Source organism: Equus quagga, chromosome 3 (assembly GCF_021613505.1).
Source record: "Equus quagga isolate Etosha38 chromosome 3, UCLA_HA_Equagga_1.0, whole genome shotgun sequence".
Classification (NCBI taxonomy): Eukaryota; Metazoa; Chordata; class Mammalia; order Perissodactyla; family Equidae; genus Equus; species Equus quagga.
In genome coordinates this window covers 95,671,145-95,685,391 of record NC_060269.1, presented here as the reverse complement: position 1 = coordinate 95,685,391, position 14,247 = coordinate 95,671,145, and the positions used below count along the sequence as shown (strand labels likewise).

Sequence of the window (14,247 nt, the reverse complement as noted above, 5' to 3'; positions counted from 1 at the left end):
TATGCTTTGAGGAGGTATTTCAATCCTGCTGGGACCATACTCAGAGCAGTTTTTGGCTTCCCTGGAGCCCTAGGTTTGAATGTCACTGTCTAGAAGTACAGTATTTGATTTCCTGACCAGTTGTTCCTTCCCATGGAAAATTCATGTAGCACATTATTAGGTTTCCTCAGAGGTATGCAATAAGACTCTCTTACTGTAATGAGAAAAGGGACATTTTTTCCTGTAGCTCATAATGATAACCACTATTTTTACTCAATGGATTACATATGCTCACTGGCTATGCACTGAACACTAGACACAGACAAAGGAATGCCGTCTTGTTTCCCAGCGAAGGAGGTTTGATAATAAAAGACCTGGTGTCATTCCTAGGATAACATGGTTTTACTTCAGACAAATGTATTCCAAGCAGGAGTCACCTCCGTGCCTGCGCCTTAAAGAGTGACACTCCAGTATCTGTCTCAGACTTTATGGGATATGAAGTCTGAGAGCTGAGATCACATGCAAGTTATGGTAGCATCCTTTCCCCCATTTCTAAATGTGGGCGCATCAGCCGGAACAAATAAGTTTGGATGACTCTGATTTAGAATATGAATCAAACATTTGTAATTCTGCATCCTTGAATCAAAATGGCTTAAGGCTGCTCCCTCTCAAACTTGGCCACACATTGGAATTATGTAGGGAGTTAATAAAACACAAACAGACAAACCGATGCCTGGGTCCCACCCCCAAAGATTTCAATTTAGTTGGTATAGAGCGTAGCTGGGCTTTGGACATTTTTTAAGTCGCCCAGGTGATTCTAATGTGCAGTAAAGTTTGAGACTCACTGGTTTAAGCTGTAAGTTGAAATGATAAAGAGAAACAACGAGGAGGTAGAAACTGAGAGATAGAAGAAAGACACGCAGACTGAAAGGGGACAGAGATAGTGGCAGGCAGAGACTCAAGAGGCAAAGCAAGAAAGGCAGGAGTGGAGCAGAGTCTTGCTAATGGTGGGGAACTGAGGTGCAAATGCGTAGAGCCCGGCTGCTGAGGTCTCAGGACTGCCCAGGTCAGAGAGGTCTGCTGGGGATGGCCCGCGCCACTGGTGGCTCCTGCTCTTTCATTTCTCTGAGCTCTGGTTCTCGTTAATGCTATATGGGGGGTAATTTTTTCAAAAGCGCAGTAAGTGATGTTACTGCTGATAAATGGTCATGGGTAGAGGGAGGGGTTGTCTAGCGGCAGCACTGGTTCTGGCCCTCCCTCACGAACATCTGTGACCTGAGCTGCTGCCACATGCCATTGCTCCGGAAGACCATCTTTACCAGCATGTCTTGGGGCTGTCCAGCCATTTTGAGCAGGTAAAACCATGCCCATCATATTGCAGTTGCCATGTTCCCTATACATGTCATTTCCGGATGGTGCCCCTGTGAAACAAACCATGAAAGAAAGATGGCTTGATGCCATTGAACTTGGTCTAATGGGACATACCACAGGAAGACATGTTAAGAGGTGCTAGAGTGGAACGAGCATGTGAGCATTTTCTATCCTTGTGGAACATTCATTTACTTCATCAGTCCCTGATTTTTAAAAATCGCATGTTGGATAGCCTTAGCACAAGTGCCCCATTTCTTGGGAGTGAGGAGTAGAGAAATGTTTTCTGGAAAGAATTGTTAAATACCACACACTACATATATCTTTAATGGGACATCAGGACTTCAAAGGTCCTGGCAGTTTTGTCCTCTTCTGGACAGTTCCATTGTTTTATTGTCCCCTTTCCTTCTCGATTATATACTTTTATGTCTTATTTAATTATAACTGCTCCCAGATCACAGGTGTCCTAGTAGGGTCCTGGGAAGAGGCTTCGAGTACAGGTCTGGAAGCACTGAGAGCCCGACGCCGGTGTTCAGCCTTCAAAGGCAGAGAAACCGCTGGGTCCATCTGATTTGAGATGACCCTGAAGGTTCTTTTTCCTTTGACCATTGCCAGTTAAAGTGGCCACCTCAAATATGGATTTGTTACCACTGGTCTCCTCATGGTTCTGTGCCTCTGGTGCCCTAGCATGGGACGGTTTTGAAGGGTCTAGTTAGTTGTTGGTAAAATTATACCTTTAAAACCAGCCTCTTTGTGCCTTTGCCTCTGTCACTAAAATTTTGTTCAACTGCCTTGCTGGTCCCGAGGCCCACATCAGTCTCTCCACGCTGCGAGATTGCTCAGTGCACTCTGTCAGTGCCTTTCAAAAATGCAATTTTTTCACTCCCTCTTTATTCTGCCCTCAAACTCCTATCTGATGCTGTGTTTGCTTTGTTGGGGGGAAGGGGTAAAATTATACTGGGGGGACGACGGTTGCTCCGTTAGTGTGTTTATTGTTTATGTGGGAAGGTTGCCATGTTGTTTTCGTGAAGACCGTGATTCTAAGGAGCATTTTAAAAGGATTCTTTGGAATGTTTCTTTAAAGGTGTCTCTTAGGGATCAGCCATTGTTATTTATTGATTGTAAATAAGCAGAGCCCGCAAGCCCTGGACACCTAAATGGTCTCTGTGGGATTGTCAGAGGGGTGAGGTATTTTCATAACCTTTTGTCCTTCACCTGCATAACTTAAGGGGCAAACGGTGAAAGAGAATCTGTCTTTTCACTAGTGGCTGTATGTTACTTAAGGTTTTTTAAAAAATAAATGATAACTTTTATCAGTTATACCCTTTTGACTTGCTTCCTCACTTCCGTCAGGGATTTGCTGGAGCGTCAGCCTTCCCTGCACAGCCACTTGAACATTGCAGCCCGCTTCTTACCATAGCCCAACACTCCTTATTTTTTATTTTTCGCCTGTGAGACATCCACTCACAAAGTTATTTATTCTGTTTCCTCTCATTAGAATACAAACTCCTTGCTGGCAGAGATTTTGTTCAGTGTGGGGTCCCCAGTGTCTGGGAGGGTTCCTGGCACATGATATGTGCTCAGTGAATGTTAGTGAAATGAAACGGAAATATCCCCCGTGGCGTGGTGGTTATAGCACGGGCTCTGAGCCAGTTGCCTGACTTTGAATCCCAGCTTTACTATTTACAAGCTGAGTCTCTACCTTTACTTTCCTCATCTGTCAAATGGGTGCTATGTAATAACACCGTCTCCCTCACCCGTGTGGTAAGGTAGGCATCGTGTCATTACCCGCCAGGCAGGCTGGGCTCCTCCTCGCTGCCCTCACGGTCAGGTCTCATCACTAACTGAGCACACTGTTCACCTGCACCCCCACCAAGAAAGATGGGTCTGAAGGCATTTCTCTCCCCTGTGAAGTGAGTACGCTCTGGGCCTCCCCTTACTAAGGTGGCTGGTACTGCCCTCACTTGGGAGTTAGGTCCTGGGAGCCTGGCTTTCAGGATGCTTCCCGTGGCAGGGCCTGCCCTTCTCTGTGCCTCCAGCTTCTGCAAGCCTCGCTGGAGTGAGTGACCTTTGCAGTCACCTTGTCACCTGGAGGTCTGGGATCCTTCCCCACACCCCCACTCCAGCCGCAGTGCTGGGCAGGGGGAGGAGCCCTGACTTTGAATCTGACAGAACTTTGTTTGCGACTCTGCCCCTTACCCTGAGGTCTGGGCTGACTGACTTCACCTCACTTTCCCTTTTTTCCTCTGGGAAGTGAAGACAATCCTCTCTACTTTGTGTGAAGGTTGTGTTGATAAAGACAACAAACGTAAAGAAAAAAACTCGGCCCTGGGTTTAGAGCACTTCCATCCGATCAATGACTAGTTATCGAGCAGATGCTGACACCAGAACTCAGCAAATACTTGTTAGCTGGAGGCATTTCCATCCTTTGTTAAGAGAAGTGGTTTCTTCCCTACTTTTAGCCCAGTTTTACTGCCCCAAAGCCCAGAAGATGTGGGTGAGCGAGCAAGATTCAAGGTGGACGGGGGGGCTATGTTTCCTGCTAGTGAAAGTCAAACCAAAACTGGACAGAAATCAAATTTGTCAGAAAGGAAAGCAATGGGAGGTGACCTGCTAATGACTGTAGGTGTAAAGGACTGTAGTCTGGGGGTGGGAGGTCAGAGGTCACTGGCAAAGCCCCTTTCCTGACCCCCAGAAGGGTCATTCTGGAGTCTGCCTGCTTTATGGAAGTTGAAGCACCCAGAAATTGAAGGACTTAGAAATTGAAACATAGAATTAGGAGAGAAGCCAGGTTTCCTAACACCGAGTGGGCTCTCTCAGGACATACGTGATGACTCCAAGGCCGGTGCTCTTTTTTGCTTTAATCTTAGGGCTTTTCCTTCCTCGTTGATGGCGGGAACTGATAATTTGGTGTTTTTGTGTTTTATTTAGTGATTCTCCCTTCTCACTCCTCAGCATCTTTCATGTGTCGCTATCCTCTTTCTGTAACAGTTTTTCCTCAAAGTGTGAACGTTAGACAGCTTGCCTCAAAATCAGCTGTGGTGCCTGTTTAACACGCAAATCCTGTACTCTTCCCTGAATCGGATTCGATGCGGGAAGCCTGCTTTTTAACAAACTTGCCAAGCATGGATTCTGATGCTCCATGAGGCCTGCAGCCCTCCGCGTTGGAAGATGTGCTTCCCAGCCTCCCTCTGGCTGGGGGAGGTCGTTCCTGTGGATCTTTGCTTCTCTTTTTGGTCCACGTCAGACCCCAAAGGATGGGATCAGTGTCAATTTGAGCGACTCCATGGTTATTCCTCGAAATGAAAGAATAGCTTCATGCCTCTTTTCGGCCATGATGTATGAGTAAAATTCAAAACTCAGATTTTCAACTTTAAATAGAGATTGGGGATGGTTCTTATCTTCTCTGGACTCCTTCACAAACATTTTAGAACATGCCCCAAATGCACAGAAATGTTAGAAAATAGCAATAGTGTGTGGCCTGCCTCCTTTCCAAGGGCATAGCAACTTGCAGCAGTTTCTAAAAATAGACCTTTCTGGTACAGGTCACTAAGCAGGAATGGCCTCTGTGTCACTCTGTTTACACAGTTTCACATCTGACACCCTCATAACAACAGTGCTGACTTGATGAGGCATGAGGACCAACATCGGTCTGTGGGAATCCTCGGTAAGTGCAACCTGGGGCTGCAGCCCGTGAACATTCAGCAGGAGCCCTGCTGAGACTGGCAGTATTGGGATTAAGGGCCCTTTCAACCTTTGTGTCATGATTCCTCATCCCCTGTCCATCACTGTCTCAAAGTCAGAGGCAGAGGTCAAAAACGCCAAGTCATTCCACGAGATACTAATGAACAGAAAAATAAGCTCACGTTCAGGAATTTAAGATCCATAGTGATTTATTTTGTTTTGTTTAATCTATCTTGGATTTTTCCTCTTTGCAAACTTGTGAGTTTATAAGGCATCATATAGTTGCAAATTTAATTTTGAGACCTTTCAACAAAGTGTTCAGAAAAGGCTAACTTATCTTTGATATTTTGGCAACAGCCCCACAATGGTGAGAGGTTGTTTCTTGTTGTGTAATAATTCATGGACCCTTTTGTCTTGTCCCCAAATGCAGATGACGTGGGTGCTATCAGAATTAAAATTTCTTGGGATTAACATTCTAAAATTAAGCAAGTGGGATAAAAGAATGGGGGCACTTGACATTGAATATACATGAGGTGATTGCACTGGACCACCAGGCATTCACATTCATGAGATTCGAAGCATGTTCTGTTGAAGTGGATTAATTTAGATCAAATGTAGAATATTGTCTCTAGAAATCAACTTTGATTTATGAGTTAGCCTACCACCTTTAAATAAATAATTCTAGTAAGCTCTCACCTATTAGCTTTGGGTGTTCTAAGCATTTCATCTTCTCATTTAATTCTCACGACAACCCCATGAAACAGGTATTATTATTACTCTATTTTATAGATGGGGAAACACTTTCTATGGGACAGCCTGACGAAGGATTAAGTGTGGATTTGAACTCCGGTCTCTCTGACATGAAAGCCCAACTTCTTAAGCCAGTAGGTGTTCAGACAAGCCGGTTTTCTGTGAATGTTGAAACCCCCAAATCAGCATGGGTTCTTCAGCCTCTGGGCAACCACAGTTTGGGTTCCGCCAAGGCTTTTATTTGTTTTGCTTTGAAGACAGCACACACTGGTGCCTTGTGTTTTCCCGGCAGTGTTGGTTCACATTCTCTTAAATAAATTAACCTTCCCATCTTATCTAACTCATTTGATGGGAGCCAGTCCACATGCCAATAAAAATAGAAACGGGAGAAATAACACAGCAAGAAGGGAGAAGTGACAGAGGGTTTTATGGTTATTAAGATATGAATACAGGCTCATCATTTTCAACTTTCCCGCAAAACAAAACAAAACAAACCCCACAGCTTGATTCCAATCACAGTTTGTTCTGTAATTTTTGAATGGTTGAAATACCTGATTAGTATTAAAAATGTTGGCACATCCGTTGCTATGTAAGAGAACATTTGAGATTTTATCACTTCTCTCCCAAATAACAGACGCTCGGTAAATGCTGTTGAGTTTAAGTGTTAGACTTATGAATCCTTACCCACAGCCCTAAAAGACTCTGTCCATTGCAGGGTGGACTCTACTGAGGTCTAATCCAACTTCCAAAGGAGGTGGAATCTGTCTTTGTGCTCTGTTCTTGCCAGCACCCTGATGAAGCCCCCTGGCTCCTCCCCATTTCAGCACCCACTGCTCTGCACTCCCCACTCCATCTCTCTCCAGGCTTTCCTCTTCTAGGGATTGTTCCTCCACACCTGTCTCTTTCCTGGTTCCTCATTCAAACTTGCCTTTCCACTTCTTGCACCCACAGAGCCTTGCTGGGGGTGACTTGCTAAGCTCCAAACACATGGCTAAGAATAGATGAAGTCCTTTGAAAGCAATGCAATGTTGCGCTAATATAAAATGGTAGCAATAATGCTATTATTCTTTTTTTTCCCTCCCCAAAGCCCCAATACATAGTTGTATATCCTAGTTGTAAGTCCTTCTAGTTCTTCTATGTGAGCCCCTGCCACAGCATGGCTACTGACAGGAGGTACTGTGGTTCTGCCACCAGGAAGTGAACCTGGGCCGCCGAAGCAGTGAGAGCACCAAACTTTAACCACTAGGCCATCAGGGCTGGCTCTCTTATTCATATTTTTAAAAGTGATTTTGCAGATTATCAGTATCTTAACATGAAGGAACATTTTCCCAATGGTGTTACTTCTGTGACAAATGGGTTGGAGCTATTTGTGGATAGATAGATGGCTCTGTCATTAGAAGCCTTCAAGTCATGAAGGTGACCTTAACCTCATAAGGCTGACCTTGGTCATGTCAGCCTGTGGGGCTGACGCAGCTCCCCTGAGGACCCCTCCCAGGACAGTCAGCAGGGAGCCTTAGTGGCCAGCGACAGTGGGCCCTGGAGATGGGGGTTAGAGGATGCATCAGATATCCTGACAGTATAGTTGAAATGCTCATTTCACAATTTTGGAAATCATTTTATGGGTGTGTTGTGACAATTCAAATGTGAATATCCATGTTTGAATATATATTGTGAAAAAAAAATGATCAGGATGTTTCAGGTGTGGATTTGCCGCTTCGTAGATTGTCTGCAGAGAAGGCTTTATCCTGAGCTGGTTTTTCTCAGCTGCTCAACTGCTTCTGAAATATTAATGAAGGCTAAACCCAGTATGCACATATTAGGGTTTAGCTCTGTCCGTTGCCCTCCATTGGCACAATAATCAGACTGTATAGTGGTTGAGATTTGCGGGAAGTAGGCGGTCCGATGAAAGGATCACTCTAATAACCTTGTCACCGCATGCGCACGTGCAATTGTAGGTCACATGTTGGGTTGCCAGATTTAGCAAGTCAAAATACAGGATGCCCAGTTATATTTGAATTTCAGATAACATATAATTTTTTGGTGAAAGTATGTCCCTGATTTTATCTAACAACCTTAGTCACATGACAGCTTAGATGTACAGAAAAAAATACAAGTTCTTTATTCTGTCTAAATTTAATCCGGTCTTTCTCACAAATTCACCCTTGTTGGTTAGCAAGGAAATGAAACAATAAATGTTAGCCCTAGCCAGGTTAAGAGCTGGCCTCATTTCATCGTTTGAGTGGTCCCTTGAGGTAATGCTCAGGCTCGAACATAAAATGCTTCCTTTCTCAGATGTCATCGTGTCCATTCCCCACCTGCTTTGCCAAAATAGTGTCTTGGGATTTGGGGCAGTGGGGAGTGCAGGTCTTTGGGCACAGTGTCCCCTGGTCCCTAGTCTCTGTCCATGATCTCCCCCTGTCGCTGCTGGTCTCCACTGCTGAATTCTGCAGCTGATGAATCTATGGTTAGCGTTGGCCTAGGTGATGCCCCTGGGGATCCCTTGCCACATCCACTGGCAGATTCAGCCTCTGCTCAGCTCCCATTGGCTTCAGACACCTTAGTGTTTGCCAGGTTCTCCATCCCAGCAACCGCTGGCCCAGGGGTCAGCCCCAGGATCATCTCACCTCATCATAGCCACCTCATGCCAAGTGCTGGCTGGGACCCGATGTCTGTCTAAATTGAGCTGGGCCAGGCGCTTCTCACAGTGACCTTCTCCTAGACTCTCAAGTGGAACCACAGTTCCCTACTCCTTGGACATGCCTCTCCCTTACTCACGTGCTTGCCTTCTTCCTGAGGCCAGAGAGGTGAAACCAGAACTTGGTTCTGACTGTGTGGCTTGCCGCCATCCTCTCCCTCATTCTTCTCGTACCCTGGAATTGCAAGAGCTGGACTTCCTCACTCCTTCTTATTCTGCTCTATGCTTCCCCTCTTCTGTAACTGCAGGCCTCCTGTCGTAGGTGGGAGGGGTATCTTCTTTGCACTATGGGAAATATTCGGTGATTGGAATCCTCCAGGCCTCACCCTGGATAGGTTACAGTGGTTCTCAAAAGTGTGGTCACTGACCAGGAGCTCCTAGGACATGCACATTCTCAGGCCCTACTCTAAACCTCGTATATCAGAAACTTTGGGGTTTTGGCCTAGCAATCAATGGTTTACCATGCTTTCCAGGTGATTTTGATGCACCCTAAAGAGCATGGCTTTAAAGATTCCAGTAAATTATCTCACTTCCTCTCTTATGGTTTCCAAACCTAAAGTCTTATTAAAGAGACCAAATACAGGTCTTCCTTGGCTTACGATGGGGTTACCTCCCAATAAACCCATCATAACCTGGAAATATCATAAGTCGAAAATGCATATACTCCTAACCTATGGAACATCGTAGCTTAGCCTAGCCTACCTTAAACGTGCTCAGAACACTTACGTTAGCCTACAATTGGGCAGCATCATCTAACACAAAGCCTATTTTATAATAAAGTGTTGAATAGCTTATGTAATTTGTTGAAGACTGTACTGAGAATGAAAAACAGAGCAGTTATATGGGTACAGAATGGTTATAAGCGTATCAATTGTTTCCCCTCATGCTTGCGTGGCTGACTGGGAGCTGCGGCTCACTGTCACTGCTCAGCCCTGCGAGAGAATATCGTACTCCAGGTCACTAACCCAGGAAAAGAGTGAAATTCAAAATTACAAATACGGTCTCTACTGAATACATATTGTTTTTGCACCATTGTAAAGTCGAAAAATCCTAAGTGGAATCATCCTAAGTCAGGGACTGTGTGTACTCCCCTTCAATCTAGCTCATTAGCTTGCTAGATAAACTTGAAACATTTTATGGTTAAAAAAAGGAATTTGCAGCCTTTAAAGAAAGGAAATTCTGACACATACTACAGCACGGATGAACCTTGAGGATGTTATGCTAAGTGAAATACTCCAGTCACAAAAATAAAAATACTGTGTATTTCCACTTATGTGAGGTACCTAGAGTAGTCAAATCCATAGATATGGAAAGTAGCCAGGGCGACAGGGAGGGGAGGCGGGGAGGACTGGGGAGTTAGTGTTTTATGGGTACAGAGGTTCAGTTTTGTAAGATGAAGGGAGTTCTGGACGTGGATGGTGGTGATGGCTGCACAGCAGTGTGAATGTACTTAATACGCTTGAACTTTACACTTAAAAATGGTTAAGATGGTAAATTTTATGTTATGTGAATTTCACCACAATTTAAAAAATTTTTTACTTAAAAATAAAATTTTAGGGGCTGGCTCCATGGCCAAGTGGTTAAGTTCGCATGCTCCACTTTGGCGGCCCAGGGTTTCGCTGGTTCAGATCCTGGGCACGGACATGGCTCTGCTCATCAGGCCATGCTGAGGCGGCATCCCACATGCCACAACTAGAAAGACCTACAACCAGAATATGCAACTATGTACTGGGGGGCTTTGGGGAGAAGAAGAAGAAGGCAAAAGAAAAAAAAAAAAGATTGGCAACAGATGTTAGCTCAGGTGCCAATCTTTAAAAAAAATACTAATAAAGTAAAATAAAATTTTAAAAAGGAATTTGGTGACTAAAGCAAAGATTAAAGTTGTGAGTTAAAAATGGCTTAAGTTCTTAAGCACAGGTATTGATTTGAGTGAAGGTGGTGTGGCTAACTCAGCTGTTTCTCCATGGAACGTAATCTTGGACGTTAGAGTTCAGATCTAAATTTTGAAACAGATGCTCCTGGTAAATTTGGGTATTTCACCAGATCTTAGTTGAGTTTCTAAGCTACCTAAAGGGTAAGAAGAAGCTGGTCAAATAGATCTGACTCTAGAATTTAAATAGGATAGTTGGTCTTAGTGTGGCTATTGAGATAAAAGGTAATATATACTTGGAATTTTTGCATAGCTCAGGCTAAATAGCCTTGGGCATAAATGACCTCTTCGTGGCCTGTATCCTTCTACATAAAAAGTTTTGGAAAGCCTTCAGCTTCTCCCCATCTGCTGAGAGAATGAGCCACCCGGGAGGGCCTGGCAGTTTACTCTGCCCAAGTTGGTTTGAATAGGACCCTTCGGGGTCTCCTTATTGTTTTGCTCTTCTAATCACTTGGCCTCGGGTGAATGAGCCTATCTTCCCTGGAGGCAGCAACTAGGGGGTGGGATTGGCAGGTGGTGGGGCTTTGGAAACTCCCCTGCCTCCCAATAATGTGCATTAGTTGCCCGCCCAATAAAATCATATTCTTTACACAATTCGTGTTTTCTCAATCTTGTTAAAGGATATATGAAAGTATCTTTAGAAAATTGCTCTGGTCTAAGTAAAAACGGGGAACTTACTATGCAGAGCACAACTGCAAGATCCGTTCCCTGCAACACCATAATCCACTGCCACCGGGAAGCCCCTCTGGGAGGAGATTCTGTAGCCACCACTGTTCTAAGCCCGTTTCCATGCTGCACAGATTTCCTCGGAGGGGGGAAAATCTTTCAACATCCAAACCTTCCTCCTGTCTCAGAACTGTATTTGTTCTCATAAGATAATGTTCTCATAAGCTCCAGGAAATTAGTTTAGGTAAATAAAGATAGATAAGACCTATGCTAATAAAAGATAGTGGTATATGTTTATGTGTGTGCGCGTGTATATGTGTATGTATATATATATATATATATTTACTGTGTTTATTAAGTCATCTTAAAAATAAAAGTGCCTAGGTAATAAATATCAGCTTTGAACACTTCTACTACCACCACCGGTCCTCATGATGTGAAGTGTGAACTCCTAGTCAGATTCTAACTTGAATAAGGTTCATTATGTTCCTGGTTAAGAATTGAAGTTTATTCTGTTCTTGTGGAAGAGTTAAGAAAACACCCCATTTACTGATTTTATGGGGCACCGTGCAGTCCAGTGGAAAAGTCCCTGGGCTTTGTAATAGCCCTGGCTTTGCATCTAGACTTTCCACGTATTGGCTAATGTGGATCTAGCTGTGTAACCTACCACTGCACAACCAGGCTCAGTTCTCTTTAGCTGTACGGTTGGAATAAATGTTATCTAAATTTGGATCTCAGAGGGGGTTTGTAATGCTTAAATGAGATACCCTATGCAGAGTGACAAATGCCTCTTTAGGGTATGGTGTTCACACAGGAAATGCTAGTTACTGGAAAGAACGTGTGTGTGAGAGCAACAGGCATCACAACCCAAGAGGCACTTGGCTGAGTTTGTGGGCTGCAGCATATTGTTGTGTTTCCCTGACTCTTTTTAGTTGTACCTGTACTTAAACTCAGTTTTCTTTCTTTCAGACCTGAAGCAACTAGATCTGTTATCAATTTCTCACAATTAAGATTTGAACTGGGCAACAATAGGCAAAGCTAAACAATTGATGGTGGAGGCCAAAAGTGGGGATGTGGAGTCTGGAATAGGCTCAAAAAGTCTGGAAGGAACTTTATGTGGATGCTGGAAATATTCTATATCGTTCTTACCATTTATGTATGCTACATCTTAATAAAAATTTTTAAATGATTTAAACTAGCTGTACATCAGGATCAGAAGGTATACACAGCCCAAATCCACCAGGAAAGCTAGTCAATTTAATTTTTAAAAAGCCAACTCAATGAATTTAATAAAGTTCTTCGATTGGCAGAATTCGAAAACTACATCTTACAGATGTATTTGATCTGTAGATGTTTGTTTGATCTAGAAGTATTTGGCCTGCAAAAATTTGTTTAATCCACATTAACGATCTGGAAGTTTTACCTAAGAATATGGCTTTCTGGCTTCTCAAAAATCATACAATCTGGCAGCAGTGGCTTGGAGCCGTGTGTACCTATGTCAGGCGAGGTGTACCCTCTCCAGTTTGCTTTGGGACCTCACTGCTTCCTATGACCTTATACGTGCCACTTTGCCCACTTACTCTGCCTACCGGGCCAGCCTGGTAGCCCAAACACTGGTTGGTCAGTTGTCTTTTTTCATTTCCAGCCAATTGTCCAGACTGAGTCTTTTCCGGTAGAGGGATGGTTGACACTTTCTAATACTAAACTGGGGCAGGGAATCGCTGTGTCTTACCCTCTTTGATCTCTCCGGTGCCCACCACAGCAAGCACTCATGAAATGTTTGCTGAGTGAGTGAAAACCCTGCATAGTGTGCTGCCTGCTTGTGTGTGTCTCCTGTCACATTTCTTTTCAAGGCTTGTGTGTTGGCTAGCCCCACTGTAATTCAAACTATCTTTTTCTACTGTCGCACAAGATGAAGGGTTGGCAAAGCGAAAGGAAGAATGTTTTCTATACTGTCTGTTTAAATTATGATTTGAAGCAGGTTTATTATACCAAATTATCATCAGGCTAATTGCTTGACAGCCTCTCTCGTTACTGCTGGCTGGCGCCATTCTGCTGATTGACTCTGCTGATATCTGGCTGGGGGTGGTGTGGCATAGTCTCCCTCAGGAGAAACCTGCTAGCCAGAAAAATACCCCAAGCCCCCAAACATTGTACATGCCATACACATCCCATTTCTAAGTCACAGAAAATCTAACATATACTGCGGTGTTTAAGAGCCTATACTTTGAAATCAGGCTGCCTGGGTTCAAATCCTGTCACCACCACTTGCTAGTTTTGTGACCTTGGGTGAGTTTTTGTTTGTTTGTCTTGGGGATTTTTTTGGTGAGGAAGATTGGCCCTGAGCTAACATCTGTGCCAGTCATCCTCTATTTTGTGTGTGGGATGCTGCCATAGCCTGGCTTGATGAGGAGTGTGTAGGTCTGTGCCTGGGATCAGAATTGGGTGAGTTTTTACTCTCTCTGTGCCTGAGATTCTTCAGCTGCAAAGTAGATGTTATAATAATAGTACTTCCCTAGTAGGATTGTTGGAAGAGTTAAAACAAAATATGTAAAGTACTTAGTATTTTGCCCGATACATAGTAAGCACCCTGCTAAGAAACTAAGTACATAGATAAGTATATAAAGGTAACTGATATTTGCTAGTACCTTTACACTTTATTCATTTTTTATATTAGCTGCATAATTTTCCTTGATATTGAAATGAATCATTAATAATGCTGTAATTTGTGTTCTGCAATTCTCTTTCTCCAGAGTTTTCTTTGCATCCCCAAGGGTAAAATGAGAACCCAAAGGTAAGTCTTCTACCTGTCATTCTTAGCACTAAATGGTACTTTGGGTTCCCCATCCATTGAAGGGGTGACTGAGCTCAAGGCCTTTATATGCTACCTTCTGGCCACTAACATTCTTGAGAAGAAATACCTTGGTTTCCCCAAAGAATTAGAGACTGTGAAGAGAGCAAAAAGAACAGGGGTAATATGGGTACTTCAGGCTTGTTAGCCTCTGAGATCACAGGTAGTACAATAGAGTCAGAATTTAAATTGAAAAGTGTAACTTTCATCAGGAAAACCAGCAGTGAAAGAGTATCACGCCTTCTGATTTCCATCTCATCAGTGGTTTATGTCCTCTGATGCTCACACAGGAAAGGTAGGGTGTAATAATACTTTGGACTCAAC

General features: G+C 43.7%; 1 protein-coding gene across 3 annotated transcripts in view; it reads left to right on the top strand.

Moving 5' to 3' along the window:
* SHROOM3 (shroom family member 3) overlaps positions 1 to 14,247 on the top strand; it is a 253,208-nt gene that overhangs the window by 66,585 nt on the left and 172,376 nt on the right. The window contains exon 1 of one of the 3 annotated variants that reach the window (XM_046655965.1): positions 4,967 to 5,014. The exons of the other annotated variants lie outside the window; for them this stretch is intronic. Within the exon in view, the coding sequence (XP_046511921.1) occupies positions 4,982 to 5,014 (33 nt within the window). The 5' untranslated portion in view covers positions 4,967 to 4,981. Of the gene's footprint in view, positions 1 to 4,966; positions 5,015 to 14,247 lie in introns of those variants that run through there. 3 annotated transcript variants of the gene reach the window in all.